Source organism: Gambusia affinis, linkage group LG10, assembly GCF_019740435.1.
Source record: "Gambusia affinis linkage group LG10, SWU_Gaff_1.0, whole genome shotgun sequence".
Taxonomy (NCBI): domain Eukaryota; kingdom Metazoa; phylum Chordata; class Actinopteri; order Cyprinodontiformes; family Poeciliidae; genus Gambusia; species Gambusia affinis.
Window position 1 is genome coordinate 28,328,430 of NC_057877.1, and position 20,313 is coordinate 28,348,742.

Sequence of the window (20,313 nt, forward strand, 5' to 3'; positions counted from 1 at the left end):
TTAAATGTAGTTTAGTTCATTTTGCAAAATTAAAATACAGATATTAAAAAACAACAACAGTATAGAAAATATGTAATCCAAGTATACAATCCGTAAAAATTTCTAAAATGCAATCATACAGAAAAAATAAAATCACATCAACAAAGTATTTAAATAGAATAGAGATACCCTTTAATGTATGAGAATATAGCATACAAAAAATGAAGAATAAAATGATATAGTGAATATTAAGGGTAACATTACAAAATAAATTATAGTTACCAAAATCATATAACATATAAACATAATATCCAAAGGAATGTACAAATGAATTAAATTTTTTTTATTACCAATAAACAGACTATTGACTAAATATGAAAATAAAACTCTGCAAATACAAGCAAAAATTTGATTTCAGATTAGAAAAACTGTACCTGTGCAAATACATGTCATCACCGCTACTCCACCTAGCGCTCCTTTCTGGAAAGTCTGCCAGAGAGATGTTGGAGTAGGGGATACAATGAATGGAAGAGATGGTTTGAACTTGATCCTTCTCTCTCTGCTCTGAATCTATGAAGATAAAAATTTGTTTAATTTCAAAAGTAGATATCAAGATGATTGCTTCTCATTGGACTTTTACAAATAGAATAAAAAGTCTACTAAAAGCCTGTTAAATAAGAACATTTATCAAGTATTTTGGACTTAAAAATGAATAGAATTAAATGTGGACTAAATAAGCTAAACATTTTGGTTAGCGTAGCTAAATAAATAGAATCCCAAGAAAGCAACGAAATTCCCATCAATAGAGGGCGTACCAGTGATGACGAAGAGGGGGCGTGTGTTGCGGTACGTTTAAGTACCGCTCGGAAATTAAATTACTATAACAACTCCTACTTTCAAGCATGAAACAAAATGATAAGCAGCACTTTAAAGTATAATGCTGGAGTGCTTTTGTTTATGCGAACAACTGCAATTTGTTTCTATCACATATGACCCGTGTTGGTTCAGAATTACAAAAAATGTTGGATAAATTTAAGCCAAACTAGAACTGTGACATAATAAAGAGGAAAAAATAAAAGGCGACACATTCGTCACACCTCTATTTAAGTCGGCAGAAAAACTGACCAGTTCATGAATAACTTAGCATAATTACTTTCAGAGAAAGTGTCGGTTATGTTATTTTACTGAGAAGTGGGATACTTAAATGAAAAACAAAAAATGATTGTTATGGGAAGAGTTTTCCCGACATACACTTTTATTTTGAAGGCATTAAAATGGAGCGAAATTAGAGACATAAAATTTGTTAAAAGAAAAAAAAAAACTTGTATCCAAAAAGTAGTTTTGAACTTTTTTTCTCAGTTTAACATCTGTTTTTCAGTTTATAATTTTTCAGTTTCAAACTTTTTTTTTGTTTCAAAATAATTGTTCAGTTTCAAATCTTTTATAAGTTCAAACTTTTTCTTAGTTTCAGTTTTTCTCAATTTCAAATCTTTCTCAGTTTTAAACTTTTTCAATTTCAAAATAAGCTTTCAAATTTTCCAAATTATTTTTTTGGTTTCAAATCTTTTTAAAGTTTTAAATAATTTTCAGTTTTAAAATCATTTCTCAGGTTCAAAACTTTTTTTTTTCCCCATTTTAATTTTTCAATTTTTTTTGGAACAAACAGCCCTAATCTAGCTCAGTAACACCGGAAGTCTCGTCCTGACTGCTTGTAGCTTGACAGCGGCTCAGAGTTTTGACGCTTCTCTCTCCTCTGTTGAGTTGGCAGTTTGTTTTTTAAGATGCTTCCCGCTGCGTTCTCCGTTACATCGGCAACATTATTATTGTTGCTAATATTAATCGGCCTGACAGAGAGCAAACAAAAAGACTTTTACACGTTTAAGGTGGTAAACAGCAGAGGGAAGCTGGTTTCTTTGGAGAAGTACCGCGGTTCGGTGAGTCCGGTTCTTTTAGCTGCATGGCTGAATGCTTGCATGTGAATTTTCCTCCTAATATCTGTAGATGTGGCTAACTGCGGCTCTGCTCGGGATGTTCGGCTGCAGCCTACGTGGCAGGAGGCCTGCAGCTGCAGCAGCTCCGTAGATTTCATTCTAACCAGGTACGGATCATCACTTTCTGTCTAACCGTCACTTAAAAACACAAAACTAACACATTCCTATGACCATTTAGGGATATTTCACTTTGCATGGCTAAGCTTTGCACTCTTTATTTATTAAACGTATAGATTTTCGTGTAAAAATGCTTTTCATGCCAGCTGGAAACTTCAGGAATATAAGGAAAAGATGTTTTATTATAGGATATAACTTAAAAGTAGAAAAATATTAAGACTTTTGAACTAAACATAAAAATAAATAAAAGTGTTATAAGCTTGAATTGTTTTGTCTTGGCGTGTAATAACGTTTGATAACTGGAGTCTGATTTCTTTTCCTGCTGTTTGGTTGTTTTTACTGCTGCTTGAACTAATTTGTTCATAATCCTGCCTGAAAACATAATTTTTTCACTCTGGGGTTGTATGGAGTAGTTTTTAGCAGCCAGCATGTTCAAACCTCAATAGCTTTCTTACTATGTGGATCATCTTCACCACATTCTTGTCTAATATGAGATGCAGTTTGTAAAGTTACATAGTCAAAAATTAAAAGTAATGATTTGTGTTATTTAGCCCAACATGAAAAAAATTGGTTTAATTTTTCAGTCACATTTTAACCATAATATTAATTTATTTATAAACGTCACAGTTTCAAACTAAGTATGTAATTAGCAAGCTAAGTATTTAGCTTACAGTGTGAATATGCTGTTCTACATTAAGTATTTCTACTTCAAGAAAAACTATGTTGTTAATAAATATTTAGTTTAACTAGTAAACTATTCAAACTAAATATTTTTGCTTCAAGCTAAGTATTTAACTTGCTAGTTAGATAGCCAAACCATTTTGGTTAGAACATTTCGAATATTTAGGTTGCTAGGTAAATATTTAGTTTAACCAATTAAAAAAAATACCTGTCAAACTAGACATTTAGTTAAATATGTACCTGTCTACAAAAACTTTTATAAATATGTAGCTTGCTCACAAAATTCTTAAGTCGATATTAAAACCTCAACACAGATGTCAAATTTTACTCAACTGACAATGTACAAAACAGCCGAGTAAATTATCACTTCAGACTTAATCTGGAAAAATTAATTTAGTGGAAGCTATGTGTGCTAAACATTAGCAAAGTTAGCAAAAATGCTTTGACACTAATCAAAAATTTTGCTCCACTAATAGAGATGTGACTACCTCTGCTAACAGTTTATTTTCTTAGATCTGAATACTAATGACCATTAAAAACTTCGCCCAGAAACCATTAAGCTGCACATTTCAGTCAATTTTGAATCGACAACCTTGGCACCAACGAGTTTCCGTAAGCTTCTTTAAGTGTTTAGTTACATTCGTAACTGATTTGGTGTCTCTCCGGACTCAGGTGTCTCTGGTGGTGAACGTCGCCAGCGACTGCGGTTTCACCGACCAGCACTACCGAGACCTGCAGCAGCTGCAGCGGGACTTCGGTCCGTTTCACTTCAACGTCCTGGCTTTCCCCTGCAACCAGTTCGGCCAGCAGGAGCCCGGCAGCGACAAGGAGATCGACAGTTTCGTGCGAACCGTGTACGGAGTCTCCTTCCCGCTGTTCAGCAAAATCGCCGTGGTTGGAACAGGAGCCAACAATGTCTACAAACACCTGGCAGGTGAGTCCCAAGTATCGATTCCAGGACATGGATTTTTAATCACAGCTTCGTTGAATTATGTTTTATCATTTAACGCCATGAGTTCCAGTCGGATGATTTGTATTTTTTGTTGCGCAACGCTTTGACCCGGTAATGTTGACAATGCTAACTGCTATTAGCAGCTACGGAAGTTAGCAAGGGAAGCGACAAACAACTCAGCGTGTAAAAAACAGAGTTGGTGTTTCACAACACATCAGCAGAAAACATCAGAGATTAGATCAGCCCTAATAAAGTAAAACTGATTTGAAAAAAAAATTACAAAAAGAAAAATCCAACAAAGTCTGTAAATATGACTATTCTAGATAGTAACAGAGAAAAAGGAGTAAATTTAAGCCAAATAATCTTAGAAATTCTTTAGAAAAAAACTGGATTTTCAGAAGTTAAAAAATTGCTAGAGAAAGACTCGGGTATTTAGATTAATCTCAGAAATTTTTGAGAAAGAACCTTGTACATTTCTGTTTCAAATGTAAAAAATCACCTTGAAAAAAATTTGAGATTAATCTCAGAAATTTTTGGGAAATAAACTTAGAAATTTGGCATTTCAGAAGTCAAAAATTTTAGACTTGAAACAAAAAATTCTTGTTTTCTCTAGAATATTTCTGATATTCATCTCAAAATTTTGACTTTTCAAACATAAATATCCTTAATTGTTCTAGAAAATTTCTGAGATTAATCTACAAATTTTTGGCAGAAATTAACTTTTTTTCCCCCCTTTTGTTTACGTTTACATGTTAACATTGTGTCCGATCCGATTCAACCCGACTAATTAACTCCAGTTGAACGATCCCAAAGTGATCCCGATATATTACTTTAGACTATCAGTTAAAAAAAACTCCCAAATGTATTTTTAGCTCTTATTTAATATCTTCCTGCTCCATTTTCTCTCTTGAGAAAAAAATCATTTAAGGTAAAGAAAAGTTTTTTCATACTTCAAACTTGAGACTGAAAATAAAATGTAATATAAAAAGTATTGCTTCATTTTTAAAAATAAGTGTTAATTTTGAAAAATGAAAGTGAAATGTTTGCACACAAAAATAAATACTTCCCAACTGCAGACTAAGTGATATTTTAATTGTATTTTAATAAATAAATAATTTTTAATAGCATTTTCTCTTTTGTGTATTTATTATACTAACTTTATATACTAACAGATGGGAAACTTTTCCACCTGCTTAATTGTCAGAATAATCAATAAATTACTAAAATAATTGTTTAAAGTCCTAGTCCGATGTGGAGCAACCAACATCTCGTTTCTTTGGAATCTAAATATTTTCTGTGTTTTTCCTCGTTGCAAAGAAAAGCAGGAAATGTTTTAAAAATCTCTTTCTGTGCAGAGGTGTCCGGAAAAGAGCCTGACTGGAACTTCTGGAAGTTCCTCATCGACGTTGATGGCAGAGTGGTGGACGGCTGGGGCCCGAAGGTTCCCGTCACGGAGATCCGGCCGAAGATCGCCGACATGGTGCGGCAGATAATCCTGAGGAAGAAGGAAGAGCTTTAACTCTCCGTTTCCTCCATGAACTGAACACAAGTTTTACATTTCCAGTTTTATCCGCAGCAGCTCCGGCTACTTTCTGAGTGCACTGATCCAACACCACTCACTCTTTAAAAAAAAAAAAATCTGATGTTTTTAGGAACACTTTTGAACCAAAGAGCTTGTTTTTTAATAAACTTTCACTGTGATTCTAAGTTTGTTTTATGCTTTGCATCTTCACTGGTTGGTGGGACTTGATTAAAGAGTCTTTAATTAATTGCAGTTTAATTGAAGACTATATTGACAAAAAAGTAAGATTTTCAATTCAAAAACCCCTTTTTTTGCTAAAGAATTGAAAAAATAAATGAGCTCAATAACATATTTACTGTTTTTAATCTGTTATTTAACCATCAAATCAGTGCAAAATCCTTTAATATCCATTCAGCGTCAGATTTACGGTTGTAGCTGAACAAAGGTGCTGGAGCTCAGCCTGGGTTGCTAGGCAACGGGTGGAATTCTGCTGGGGTTGCTAGGTAACGGGTGGACTTTTGCTGCTGGGGTTGCTAGGCAACGGTGCCTGTAAATTGTGGCTCAACAAATGAGGACATTTTTTGAAATGGCCAATTTAAAAAAAACAAAACAAATTTATTTCCAAAAACAGTCTGGGTGGGGTTTTTTTATACTGGTTTTTTTAAGCAATTGAGATCCAAATGGAAGAATAAAAATGCACAAAAAGTAAATCTTATGTAATGGATCATTTTATTAAGGGGTGGAATGATGAAAAATTGACAGTTTTAAACTTTCCATCATGTTATGTTTTTCCATCATCAAAAACACACCTGGAGTGTTGCTTTGATTCTTTCATACATGTTTTAGAAATTCTTTAATCTCCATGGCAACCATTCAACTGTGCAAAATGCCTGGGTGAACTTACCCCCACCTTCGAGGCACAGCTCCTCCCCCAAACTGCTGAGCTCATAGGAGCTGCTGCTCAGAGCAACGCTGGTAAAAGGTTGTATGAGCTCTTTCTGGAGGCGGGGCTTCAGAAAGAGCAGGAGCTTCTTAAAGAGACAGACGCCCAATTTTTAAGGCGTTATATTATGAAATAAAATTTCTTTAAAGTAATCTTTTATATATGTAAAATTTTTATGACATCTGAAGGTAACATTGTTACTTTACTGTGCTATAAAATGGCAGAATCTCTCACTACTTTAGGCTTTCAAATGAACCAGGAAGTCTTCTATGTCTCCGCTCATCGGCTGCCGTTTCTCTTCGCTCATCCTCTCCAGCCGCCAGATGCTGTCGTCCCGGTAGAAGCTGTGGTGAGGAATCGCTGCTGCCCTCATGTAGAACCGGACAGACTTCTTCCTCTCCTTCTGGCTGTACTGCAGATATTTAGCATAGAAGCTGCAAACCATCTGCTCCTCTTCGGGATCCAAGTCTCTTCTCAGCAGCTCCTCAAACGCATCTTCGGCTTCAACTCGCTGGTTTGATTTCACATACATGTTTGCCAAAGATATCTGCATCTTAAGGGAGGAGTGAGGGTAGAGAGTGATGGTTTGTTTGTGAAGACTGATTGCTCTGTCCATCAGGCTGCGATCCAGGTGATTGTTGCTTTGGGAAAAGACTTTCCTTTTGTAGCAGATTGCGGCGCATTTCTTGATGTATCGTGCGTTGGGGTGTCTCTCCAGAGCCTCCTCTGCTAAATCAACAGCTTCGTCCATGGAGATGTGGGTCCGGTAGAGCCTTAGCAACGGTTTCACACCGCTGTAGCTGCTAACCGGCTGTGCTAGCACTCTCCTCGCCAGTTTTTGTGCTTCATCATGAATCCTTGCTCCTTTCTGAGCTCGGGCTTCCAGGTAGAGAGCAACGAGGTACAAGTTCTCTGGGTCGTGCTGTTTGGCGATCTTCACCTTCTCCAGGATGTCAGAGTCCAGGTTTTGTTTTGTGGAGGCTTTGACCAACGCTAGCACCCGGCTGGTGTGCCACTCCACCATGTCTTGTTGCATCCTGATGGCTTTCTGGAAATAATCTACAGCCAGGAGCTTCTGATTGAACTTCATCAGAGTCCAGGCTTTCTCTGCGCAGATCTCCGGGTGCGGATCGTCCGCAGACGGAGACGGGTACTCCGTCATCAGAGACCCAACCTTGGATAAATACTCGCCGCTACGCGCCCACTCCCCTAGCCGGTGGTGCAGCCAGGCCATGTTCCCGTAGTTCACCACCAACCAGGGGCCTTCGTCTGAGACGGTGTTCCTCAGCTGGCGGAAAGTCTCCGCCGCCCTGCAGAGGAAACGCCGAGCGTCTTCCAGGAGGCCCAGCTGATGGTGGACGAAGCCCTGCAGGTTGTAGATGTGGCCCAGCCAGCAGTAGCCCAACTCTGGACCGATGTCCTCCAGTGCGTCCCGGAGACACAGCAGCTTGGACCTGCTGAGGTCCAGATCCCACGTGAAGTGGCACTCCAGGGACTCCAGGTGGGATTCCAGGTGGGATTCCAGGTGTGACGGAGTCCGAAAGGCGCTGGAAGGTCGACGAAAGATTTAAAACTACAGAACCGAGAGGAACAAAGTAAGAGAAAAAGAAGAAAAAGGAGGATGAGGAGCAGCAGAGGGAGGAAGAAAAAAGGATATTTCTGCCAAAAAATGTAAAAATTTTCAAAAAGTTTAAAATACAAAATTTCAAAATCAAAAATTTGATAGCTAGAGAGATCTCAGAAATTTTGACATTACTCTCAGGAAAAAAAGGGGAAAATGATGATCTCACAACGTTGAAAATTGTGAGACAAAAACTCAAAATCTGAGATTAATCTAAAAATTTCTAGAAAAAAAGTGGAAATTATCTGAGATTTTAAAGTAAAAATATTTAGTTTTTGAAACTCAAAATTTTAAATTAATCCAAGAAATGTACTAGACAAAAATGGTGAAAAAAATTATATTTTCTAGAAAAATCAACATTTCTGAGCTCAAAAGGCTCAGAAATCTCCAAATTTTATTTCTGGCTGGAAAATTTCTGAGATTAATCTTAAAATTTCTGAGCTTTTTGGCAGAAACATACTCTTTTTGTTCAATATAAAACGGCCCTGATATGAGGTAGTATAGATGAGTAAAGAGGGAAAGAGAAATCCTTAAATAGAGACGAGAAAAAGAGAAAAAAAACAAAAATCTGAAAGTGTTTCTGGGAACAGACCTCATCCTGCAGCCGTTGTCCGGATCCTGTGGCTTTCTGGATCTTTCTGTTCTGTTCTTAAAAACCAGTAATGTTGAATTTCCTGTAAATAAAGTCTCACTGGTCGAGACTTTTCTCTTTTCTCATGAATCAGAAACTAACTCAGCACTGATCTGACGCTACAGGAAGCTGCTGTGTTGAACGAAGAATGAAATCTGACTGAACAGTTTTTATCCTGGAACGACGGCGAACGTACCGACTCATTCTGACATGAAAGGTCAAAGTTCAAGCAGAGCTGTAAATGCTGGGTCAAAGTCTTCTCAGCTCTAAATGACATCACCACAGTTCACTTTAATATTTCATAGAAATATGAATCAGAGCAAACATATGTTAGTTTTAGTTCAACAAGAAAAGATACACCATAAAATCAAATTCAACAGAAATAATTTGATTTCCCTAAATAAACGGATAATTCAAAATCAAACGTTCATATTCAGCTCTCTACACGTAGTTTTCCAGCTAGCTATGTTGACTAACCCTGATAACCTAGCTAAATGCTTAAGTATTATAATTCTACTACATGCTAATGTAGCATGTTTTTTATGCTAACAAAACTTTGACATGCTAACTCAGCACCGTACACCAAAACACATGCAAAGTAAGCGTGGTGACCTTATTCAGTCACAAAGAAGAATGCTATCTATGCTAAATGCTAATTAAGTAAACTAACTTTACCACATAGTGACTAGCCAAATTATGCTAGCTCTTCATGCTACATGCTGTCGAGGGGTTATAACTTTGGATATGCTAACTCATCATGATATTATTAATGAAATATTAAGCGTGATGAATTTGTTACCAGCAGAAGAAGCTGTCAAAGCTAATTGCTAATCCAACAAAATAACTATGCTAGATGCTACATGATAACTAAGGTGTATGTTAGATTACTTAGCATGTGGGAAGGTTATCAACCTCAATATTAAAGAAATAAATGATAATAATTACTGTAATCTAAAGAGCCAGTTTGACTGTCAGTTAAATGTCACATTTTGAAAAAAAGACAACTTATAATTTTAGATAAATATCTACAATAGGAAATTATTATTATAGTTATTAAAAAATTCCCAGTTTTTTTTTCTACTTTTAGGATTTAAAATAAAGAAATATAAAATTTAGAAAAAAGAGGAATAATATATTTTTATGCATTGGACATGAAACAGATCTAAAATTACATTAGTAGTAGTTTTAGTGTCATTCTGTGTGGAAATTAAATTAAATGCACAACCCGAATTAGTTATTATCTGGTTCTCTTTCATTTTTAATCATAGCTATTAATTTTTACTGTGGAAAGCCCAAAGAGCCACTTGCACAAACTAATCTGAAACTGGTTTTAATTTTTTCAAAATTAAAAACTCGGATTAAAGAAGCGGGTCTCTTTTTTGTGTTTATTTTCCAACGCCCATGAGCTGCACCTCCCTGCAGCAGAGCTTTACCTCTTGATTAAATCAGATTGTGTCTGTCAGAGGATTATCTCTCCGCTTTCGGCCGCCTCCAGGTCACTGAGGAATAATGGGGCTGTGGAACGTCTTTGTTTCCATCAAGGACCGAGCAGAAAAGTTTCTTAACGAGAAGAACGTGGTGACGGATGTTCTGGGGAAGCTGGAGCAGAAGACGGGAATCAAGAAGAAGGTCATTGCCCTCGGTAAACCAGAAACGATTCAGTAATCCGGTCAGTTCAGCTGACGGTTCTGTATTACGGTTCATTAGGCGCAGGAAAACCGGAACCTAAACACGTCGAACAGCAGGTTAGACGGTTTGAAATCCAGAGTTTCTGAACCGACTTCAGGGAGATACTTTACAACTCAGCCTGCTATTTGGGCTATATGCTAAATAAGCATGCTAGGTGGATGCTTATTTTGGTATTGATCCGATACCAACACATTTAATTGAATTTACTGTATCATCAAACTTCTGAGCTTCTGCAGTTTTCGTAGTTTTGTGGCAGGATGGAATTTGGACAGTTTATAAATACTTTAATACCATATCAACATAATCTGTGTCAATTTTTGCTTGATAAAAAAAGTGGAAAAAAAAAGTGTTTTTAGCTGCGAATGAAGAAGCACTAAATGAATGATGTTAATGCATTTTAGACAACAAAACGTTTCAGCATCACAGTACAATAAAGCTCCCTTTATAGATAGCTAATAAATGGTTTATAAATGTCCTTAAGTCAACTATAAACAATCTATAAAGCATTAATAACTGTTTATTAACCATTAAGTAAGAGGGAGAAGGAGACTGTACGGTAAAAAAATAATACAATTGCTTATTGTGCTTTCAATGTATCTGAAATGTTTAGTATAGTAACTCTAGATTAAATCTGGCTCATTATTAGACAAGAAACCAGCAGATTTGGTCTCCTTCTCACCTTTAATTGATGCATAATAAACAGCTATTAATTATTTAGAAAGTATTAAGAGCTTAATTAATAACATTAAACGGGTAGGATATTCAGATGAAGGAAGTGATCTTCTTGTGGTTTCGTCATGTGTATAAATTGTTTCAATGCTAAGCTAAGCATAACTGCTATGTTTCCACTTCAACCCCCTCACTCCAATGTTTTCCAATATATTGAACATTAACAAGCCGCTGTAGTTTTCTGTTTGTAAACATGATGGTTTCTATCTGGGCTGCGGTAGGACAATCTGACGAGGTAGCACAGATAGTCAGAACAGTGGCGCTACATACTGTGTTAAAACAGCTATCGTTATTTTTATTTATTTAAACACGATTAAATGCAGTAGATAAATACAATTCACATTTTTTTGTTCTTGTGCTTCTAAATTACAAATGGACCTAAACTGTTACTAATACACACAACACTTGGTAGTAAATGGATTATTATTTTTATTTCTATGTGTTTGACATCATTGGAGAGCTCAGAATCCAAACTTTCACAATCTGTAAATAACTCAAAACGCCCTGAGTTCATGACATTAAGTGAGGTAAGAGGCTGATATTTCAGGTTGGATTAAGATGCTGTGTTATTGCAGGGTAATTTAAAGTTAGTTTCGTGTTTGTTAAATGAGTCAAAAGTCTGAGAAACACTGGATTAAAGAAATATTGTTTCATTCTAGGGATCAAAATGTTTCTTATTTAAAAGTTGAACTGTTTATTTGCATCTTTTAGTGAATTTCTAATGTTTAATTAAATAAATGGCTTCAGTGGTTAACTGAAAAATCTAATTTTCGATTACTAAAATAATCGCAGCCCTAATTGAAATAAAAAGCCTTTAAATCCGGGTCGTGGAGGGAAACACCAGTTAGCAGGCAGCAGCGGGGCGGTGACGCGGCGATGACGTCACCGGTGCCTGGCGGCCGCCGCTCCCGCTCCGGGCGCTGAAGCGGAGGCAGATTATCCCGGCAGCAGAGCAGGACGGCCTCCATGACTGAACAGCAGCGTCAGCTGATCAGAGGTAGGAGGATTTCTGCGGGTGGGACGGAGTTTCTCCAACTGCTTCAGCCTCAGAGTCACTTAATATTTAACAAAAAGTCTCTAAACTAACATGAAATCATCCCGCAATAACACAACCTGAGATTAAAATACTAATCTCTCACTTAATCTTCTTTGGTGTTGTTTAGTAAATGTGCAGAGTTAACTACTTACATTTACATGACTAACGTTTTGAAAAATAAAAGTACTTTTCACTGCGCTGTACTTTTTACTTTTATTATGAAGTATCTCTACTCTTATTTGAAGTTTTGCTACTCAGTTCATTTTCTACCCACTGAATGAAAAACAAACATTTTAACCAGAAATTTACCAAACAGACACTCAATTTCTGTTGAAGTTTTATAACTTTTCTATTAAAAGAAACTGATTTGGAAACATTTACTTTGTCTGATTTTGTTATTTATGTGAATTATTGTTATTTTGGTCTTTAAAGTACCAACATTTCCACTTAATTTTATATTTTTGTTCATCTGATGATGTACATTTTAAATATTAAAGTTAAAGTATTAAAGTTTTTACTAAATATTTTTTTACTTGACACTTTTAAATTCAAAGATTACGTCCCGTTAGAAAATTATCTTTCAAATAGGACATTTGTTTGTTCTCATATTATTGAGTTTGTCATACGACATTTTGCTCAAATTATTCCAACTTTTTTTCTTATAGTCTGACATTTTATTGTGTCTGATTCTTATTACTCTGGTAATATGAATGTTTTTCTATTATTACTTTTCTCTCATATTATTACGACTTTATTCCTGAACTATTAGAATTTTTTCTTGTATTGTGGTGACTAGTTCCATAATAAACTGATTTTCATGTTATTAAAACTTTATTATAAAATTATGACTTGTCGTACAACTTTATTCTCTTATTATAGTTTATTCTGGTAATATGACTTTATTCTTATTTTGACTTACTGCAGTTCGTCTTTATTCCCTGAAAAGTTTATGTTTTTTTTGTAACGTGTCTCCAGACGTAATTTGCTGTGAATTGTTGTCATATAAACTGGACGGTTCTGTCCAGGTGCCGTCTCGCTGACTGGACTTTACCTGGTTTATGGATATGGAGCTTCGCTGCTCTGCAACCTGATCGGCTTCGTCTATCCAGCTTATTATTCGTGAGTTTTATTCCTCCTGTTTTTCTGTTGATGCTCCAACAACATGTGGGAATGAAAGCATATGGAAGTGAGTAATATTAGCAGATTTATGTTTTAAAAACTAGATTTATGTTGGTAGAGCTGTTGCCTTGCAGCAAGAAGTCCTGGGTTCGATTCCCGGTCCGGGGTCTTTCTGCATGGAGTTTGCATGTTCTCCCTGTGCATGGTGGGTTCTCTCCGGGTTCTCCGGCTTCCTTCCACACTCCAAAAACATGACTGTCAGGTTAATTGGTCTCTAAATTCTCCCTAGGTGTGAGTGTGTGTGAATGGTTGTGTGTTCTGTAAGTCTCATTGTTGTCAATCCTGCGACAGACTGGAAAGACCTGTCATTTTCTGCCTGCTGTTTCCAGTCCTGTCTCAGTTGAAACTTAAGTTCTGGAGAGGAACCAGCAACCCTCCTGACCCCATTAGGGTGAACAGAAAATGGATGGATGGATCTTATGGCAGAGAACTTGAGCCAGGCTAAGAAAAACAGTTTTATTATAAGAATAAAGTTAAAATGTTTAGCAATAAAACAAGCTCAATCATTTTTATTTGCATAATGTTTTGCTGAGAAACTGGATGATTTTTGGTAGAAGGTTTTCATTCTGGTGTTTTGGTCTCAACTGGCCCTTATTTTGAAGGACAGTTTTATTTGCAGAGACTTCATAATTAATTTATTTGTTGCTTCTGTTTATTCATTTTGGATATTTAAAACGTCTTCCAGTTCCAGTGTTAAATGTTCATGGACTCATAAAACAGCTGAAGTAATAAGACAATAAAGTCAAAATAATATAAGAATAAAGTTGTAATACGGAACATAATATTACCAGAATAAAAGGATGAGAACAAAGTAGAAATAATATAAAATCAAAATCAGTGCAACTTTTCTCATATTATTGTGACTTTAATGTTGTAATCTGATGTTATTCTCATATTATTACAACTATTCTGGTAATATTGCAACTTTATTCTCATATTATTTAAACTTTATTGATGTGTAATAAATTGTATTCCACTTTCTGAAAGCTCTGGGTAATGGCTGCTTGTTTCACATGGACCTTTCTTTCCTTTTATTTTCCTTTAAGTCTCTCTAACCACAGCGTCTGTGGAATAACAAACGTTACTTTGCTCTGATCCAATTTATTCCTCCAGATAAGGAGCAAATACTTAAATAGCGACCACCGACTGGTTAGTTTCTGACAAACCCACTGGAATGATTTGCAGGTGGCGTCGTGTCAGTTGCATCTTTTTGGGAAGAAATGTGGGAAATAGTTCTGGATATTTTCCTGGTGTTTGTTTCCAGTGTTTGTTCCTGTTGTGGTGCATGGCTCCGATGTCGTGGAACGGCTCCCAGATCATTTACAACAAAGTGGTTCGGCCCGTCTTCCTCCGCCATGAGGCCACGGTGGACAACATGGTGAGCGACCTGAGCGGGAAGGCCATGAGCGCCGCCGAGAACCTCACCAGAGAAGGTAACCCAGCACCAGTAGAAACCCAGGCGCTCCTGTTTCAGGAAGCTAACACTTCTTCTTCTTCTTGAGTTCTATCCACTCTGGTGAAGAACAAAACTCTGGTGACACCAATGCCGCCGGTCGCCCCGCCTGAACCGAAGAGTTTACCAAGTTCAACCGGAGAAACATCAAACGCTAAAGCTGCTCCAAGGGAGCCGAGCGAAGAAGAACGAAGGGTAAGAAAATGTGTTTCCTCACGTTCTTCCTCACATTTAAACAGCTGCTATGGTGGAATGATGCTTCAGTGCACGAGAACATGTTTACTACTACATTATAGGGCCGCTGTAGAAAAAATACATTTGTAGAAGGTACAAAAATTTTTTTTAGGATTAATCTGAGAAATTTTCTAGAAAAGACTTGGAAACTTCTGAGCTTGAAAAATTAAATATTTGCTAGAAAAAACAGTTCAGGAAAAAAAATGTCCAACTTGTGAAATTTACAAATTTCTATTTTTATTTTTTTAATTTTAGAGATTAATCTAAATATTTTAGAGGGTTTTTTTCTAGCAAATTTCAATATTTTTTTTCCAATGGGCCTGCTGTGGTGTTGTACATGTTTGTGGTTTGGGTTGGTTCTGACTGTAGAACTGCTCAACCAACCTGTAAGACCTTTTTTGCGTGAATCTTCTAATCCCGACCTGTTTGTCGCCTGTTCCAGCCTTTTCTTGGGTGACCAGATTGGTAAGTGAGCTGGTTGTTGGTAAAGATCCTGTGTTGTGATAAAAAAAAACAACTAGTTTAATAACAGAATAGCATTCTTCTCTATTGATGTTGAGTTACAGACTTCCTTCCTCCTCCTGAAAACATTTATTTCTCCTCTGTAGATCGTAACTCCAAATCCACCCACAGAAAACGAGGGCAGGCATCATTTGCCTTTTATTGATTAGCATTAGCATTAAAAATATGTCAAAAACACCCTAAAAATAAATAAAATGATCAATGGCAGTTTAGCCGAATTATTAAACTTAAAACATTAACTGAATATCAACTGAAATAAATACTAGTCCTATTTCAAGAAGTTACAGAATTTTATAGACCAATGTATTAAAAATAACCACACTCCACAATGGAGTTCCGTCCGGCGAACGTCAGAGTTATACAATCGACACAAACGGGACCTAAAACCAAATCCTAGCGGTAAAATTAACAATCCTCAACAAAGGATCCAAGCAACCTGAATGTCAAGCAACTCACCTTTGAATTTGATAACTTCATATCAAGTTTTCATCAAGTTTTAACTTGAAAACCGACCGCAGACTGTTCTGTGACATGCGCAGCTAGCGCTGACTTTGGAAACCACGCACTTTTAAAACAGCGCCCCCTGAAGGCTGGATGAATGAACGGATTATAGATGCTTGGTGAACGTCCGCACTTTCTTCCCTGAATTATGTTACATTTTCGAGAAGCCCTGCTCTAAATTATTTTAAAATTTGACTTTCATGCTAGTAAAATAGAAAAACCTCCTTAAGGTAACAGTAGTTTAGAAAACAGCAATATGCTTGTATCGGCTGTTTTTCCCTCAAGTAGTAAACACTTGATGAGAAACATTTTTAAAAATCCACAAAATAACTCAAAATTTCTTGTTTGTCTTTAACAGTTGTTCAGATAGCAGCAGAGGAAGAGGAAGATGCTCTGCGAGGAAGAGGAGCAGAGATGTTTTTATCCTGAATGATCCAAACAGAAAGTGCTCCTTATGTCACAGAGACTCGGTTATAAGCCATATTTTTGTAGAACAGTGTTGTATTTAATCTGAATTTATGATTTGGAGATCATTTATTGTCTTTAGAAAATCAGACAGATACTGGAAGTTGCTGTTTGATCTACAAGCTAAATGTCAAAACAAGTTCAGGAAATGAAATAAAATCAAATCCTATGACTGGAGGTTCCACTTTATCAACAGTTCAGATTAAAGAACTGAATCTAAAATGAACCAGTTCACTTTGAATTTCTGCTTCTTATTTGCTTCTCTGAAATGCTGTCAATTTATCTGATACCTTTTCTGCTTTTACTTTACAATAAGTCAGACCACAGGCATCCAGAAACTTTGTATTGAAAAACAAACTTTGACTCATGCATTCATTGAACTCTGTTAGTACGGAAGAGGATTAGGGCCAAAAAAAATAAAAAAAATAAAAAAAAGAATTCTGACTTTAAAGTCAGAATTTTTTGTTTGTTTGTTTGTTTAAAAAACATGGTTGTTTTTACTTTTGAAGAAAGTAAAAAAAAATTAATTCTCAGAATAAACTAAAAACGTTTTTTTTAGACATTTTTTCTTAGTCCCACGAAATAAAACTTGCTTGCTAAAGTGAAATTACTTTTCTTTTAGAAAGTAATTTTTTGTTAAATTTAATTTGTTGTTTTTAAATAAATACAATTTATTCATAAGAATTCTTAAGAATGGAAAACAAATTAGCAAACTGAGGATCCAGTTTTCCCCTATGGGTTGTTAATATAGAATTTAATTTTTTTTTATCAACTTATTCATTGATAATTTTATTTTTAAATTGTATAAGGATGAATACAAAGAAAAATGTAAAACAAATTGATTAGAAAATTGTTTTAAAAAGATCAGTACCGCTGACTTTAGTGTCATTCTGTTGAGGGGATTGAATGCAATTACCGGTGTTTTATGAAAATATATATTTTAAAAAGGATTCTGGTTCCAAAGGGAAAAGTCACGTTTCATATCTCTGCTCTAGAAAAACAAAATAGCAAACATCGACCCAAAACGTCAGGAAGCTTCGTTTTCTTTATCCAGAGGAACCTCTGAAACCTTACAGCAATTTGTCCTTTTCTGCTTTGTTGCATTAAAATTGTGCATCTTTAATTTATTGCTGAGCAACTACATTTCTTTTGTTTTGGTTTTTTTTTTTTCCACTGGGAGATTTTTGTCCGCAATGTGAACATTTTGAACACGACAGAACAGAACACCGGTCCAGAAAAGCCCCAGACTTCCATTTCTCTGGAACAGCGCCATCTACTGGTGGGTAGAAGAAGAGCGAAGCGGTCATATTTACACTCACGACACAGAAATACAGAAATATTTCTGGACAAGTTTATTGTTATTGAGAGTCATTTCAGCCAAAATTAAATAAATAAGTGAAACATGAAACATTTACAAACACAGAAACAATTAAGTTTGATCAGATCAGTCTCTGCAAATGAATACATGCTGAAAATGTGAACATTTTGTTCAACTGGACCCTTAATACTCCACTTTCTTAACCAAATGTCAGAGCTGAAGCTCGTCTTGTTTCCTTTTTCTCAAATTAGAGAAAAAAAAAGTTCAGTTTCACTTTGAGTGAAATAAAATATTAATTTGTGATTAATGCTTTTAATAAATGTGGACGAACATCTACACACGAGAAAAGGTTTGGGTACCTGAATATTATTTATTTTCATCATCTGTTTTATTATTTTTTGCTTTAATATTTATGTTTTTGTAAGAACCAACACAAAAACATCTCAAGAGGTTATCCTTGAAATAAAAATGATAAAAATGAAATAAACATGCACTGCACAAACATAAAAAACAAATATTAAAAAAACTAATATTTTAATTTTTTCTCATTTTTAGCTGTACTTTCCACTCTGATTTTTATTTCTGCACATTTTCTCATTTATTTTCGCGGTCAAACTGCTGACTTTAGATCACAACACTTTCCATGATCAGAAACATTCAGGGACCATGAAGCAGTATTACAGGTGAGGTCAAAGGTCAGCCATCACTGTCTGTCTGGGTTTCCAGTAGCAGAGTTCAGTTAAAGAGAAGAAGAACCAGCGTCTCTTTGGAATGTGCTGAGTCAGGAGATTTGACCTTTGACCTCCTCCACCGTCCTGTCCAGCTGCTCCCCGGCCGTCTGCAGCGTCTCCCTCTGTTTCTGCAGCCGACCCAGCGCCTCCTCCAGTCGGCTGTTCAGATCCAAATAGCGGCGGCTCTGCTGGAACCGCAGCTCCGCCTCGCTGTCCGCCGGCCAGGGCCAAGCTAAACACAGAACGTCCAAACGTCCGGTCAGCGGGTCGGATCCAAACACACACGACTTCTGTTCTCTTAATAAAGTGCATGTCATAAATATATGTGACATACTTATGAGCATGTCACAATTAAGTACAAGTCATTATCACAAGATTTAAAGCAATAATTAATAATTAAAAGTATAAAAGTTGTAATTATGAGCATTAAAATTGAGTTTTAAAGTCATAATCACAAGATGCAAAGTTTGAAATTATAACTTTCATATCTTATGACTTTTATTCTCAGAATTATTAGTTCAAAACTGTCTCCCCTTTGTTTTTTATTTCTTTCATGGCGGATAAATCCAGTTTTCTTTTCCCGTTGAGAGTGAAATCCCCTTTTCTTTATCTTGTCTGACTGGGGAATTAATGATGCTGGATTTCTTCAGAAACAAAAGCAAAACAATCACGTTGTTGCAGAAATATAAAAAAAAAATTGATACATGTCCTCTTATTTCTGTTAAGAGGTCCAGTTTAATTAAAAAATGTTAATGTTTTTAAAGGGGGAACAGGAACAGGTGATGGGAATATGAACCAACTTGTCTCCGGTGTGGACTCACCCTGCTCGGTTTTGTCCAGGATGCTGAAAACCGGGTCATCAGGAGCAGCTTTGTGGATGTCCTCCAGCAGCTGATCCACAGTGGGGAGCTCGGGTCGGCTGGGCAGAACCACCCGTTTCTTAGTTTTAGAGCCAATATTCATTTCCACAAGCAATGCTACACTTTCTCCATCTGAAATACTGAAGGAATAACGAGGTTAGAAAACAGAACAGTGCCTCCAGCTCCAGTAAACCTGATTATCAAAATGGTCTATTTTTCTCTTTATTCTGCAGAATAAAGAAGTCTGAATAATTGTTAAAGTAATTATTTATATCAAATATAAACAAGATTCTAGATCTTTTTAAGCCAGAGTCTGCTAAACAAAAATCTATCCAGGGAAACATATCACCCCTGCAGCAACATATAATCCCTTTAAACCGCTAAAACACGAAAATTTATACAAACTAAGAAGATAAATATTCAGCCGAATGTTTTACAATGAAGTAAAATGTATTGAGAGATACTTTGGGTTTTGTTAATTAACGTTACGTTAGGTGACAACAAATTATAGCTTAATTCTGGAAATAATTGATTGAGGTTCTGGTTTACGTTGTAAACAGCTACAACAAGCCGTGTTTTTCAGAGCTTACCGAGGTTTATGTTTCTTATGAAAGCTTTTCGACTCGTTTTGGGTCTGGCTCACTCCGTCAACGGCGTACGTTTCCCTCTTTCTTGTATAGAAAAACGAGCCGAGTCCGGAGAAAAATATATCAACACAAGTTAGCAACTACGACACCGGAAGCCAAGGGTAAGCAGCCGTGCGTCATGGCGTCACGAGCCGCGTCACTAGTACAATGATGACGGTGCACAGGGTGAGCCCACAAAAGACCCCCTGGAGGGGTAAAAAAAAACAAAAAAAAAACGAAGGTGAGGATGTCTGATATGATGTAAGAAACTGATTAAACACAAGAGAAAAAGGCAACATATTTTTGTATTGAAGTTGACCGGCTTACTTAAAAGGATGAAGCTTTTATCTGTTTGTTTTTGAGCCTCTAATCTTGATTCACACCCTTACTGGTTGTTGGCGGTAATGACTCATATTGTTTTTGGCCAAACGCCATTAAAATCTTGAAGCTCTCTTCTGATTTTTTCAAATAAAAGATCTGTTCGCACCAATAGTTTCGTTTCTTTGTGCTGATTAGGCATAACATAATGACCA

At 36.2% G+C, this 20,313-nt stretch overlaps 4 protein-coding genes across 4 annotated transcripts; 2 read left to right on the top strand and 2 right to left on the bottom strand.

Moving 5' to 3' along the window:
* Nucleotides 1–1,686: 1,686 nt before the first annotated feature.
* On the top strand, nt 1,687–5,427 carry gpx7 (glutathione peroxidase 7). The gene is made up of 3 exons (XM_044129802.1): nt 1,687–1,913; nt 3,441–3,702; nt 5,076–5,427. The coding sequence occupies exons 1-3, from the start codon at nt 1,761–1,763 to the stop codon at nt 5,237–5,239; spliced, it is 579 nt and encodes a 192-aa protein (XP_043985737.1). The 5' UTR covers nt 1,687–1,760; the 3' UTR covers nt 5,240–5,427.
* LOC122838823 (interferon-induced protein with tetratricopeptide repeats 1-like) lies at nt 5,197–9,395 on the bottom strand. Its single transcript, XM_044129801.1, has 3 exons — nt 8,399–9,395; nt 6,147–7,732; nt 5,197–5,215 (listed from the first exon to the last, which is right to left on the bottom strand). Exons 1-2 carry the CDS (start codon nt 8,401–8,403, stop codon nt 6,424–6,426), a joined length of 1,314 nt encoding a protein of 437 aa, XP_043985736.1. The 5' UTR covers nt 8,404–9,395; the 3' UTR covers nt 5,197–5,215; nt 6,147–6,423.
* Nucleotides 9,396–9,875: 480 nt separating this feature from the next.
* LOC122838947 (receptor expression-enhancing protein 6-like) lies at nt 9,876–16,643 on the top strand. Its single transcript, XM_044130004.1, has 6 exons — nt 9,876–10,079; nt 12,917–13,010; nt 14,117–14,136; nt 14,225–14,503; nt 14,573–14,718; nt 16,139–16,643. Exons 1-6 carry the CDS (start codon nt 9,947–9,949, stop codon nt 16,148–16,150), a joined length of 684 nt encoding a protein of 227 aa, XP_043985939.1. The 5' UTR covers nt 9,876–9,946; the 3' UTR covers nt 16,151–16,643.
* A 932-nt stretch (nt 16,644–17,575) lies between these two features.
* lg10h19orf25 (linkage group 10 C19orf25 homolog) lies at nt 17,576–19,969 on the bottom strand. The gene is made up of 3 exons (XM_044129251.1): nt 19,745–19,969; nt 19,116–19,294; nt 17,576–18,526 (listed from the first exon to the last, which is right to left on the bottom strand). The coding sequence occupies exons 2-3, from the start codon at nt 19,255–19,257 to the stop codon at nt 18,345–18,347; spliced, it is 324 nt and encodes a 107-aa protein (XP_043985186.1). The 5' UTR covers nt 19,258–19,294; nt 19,745–19,969; the 3' UTR covers nt 17,576–18,344.
* Nucleotides 19,970–20,313: the final 344 nt, after the last annotated feature.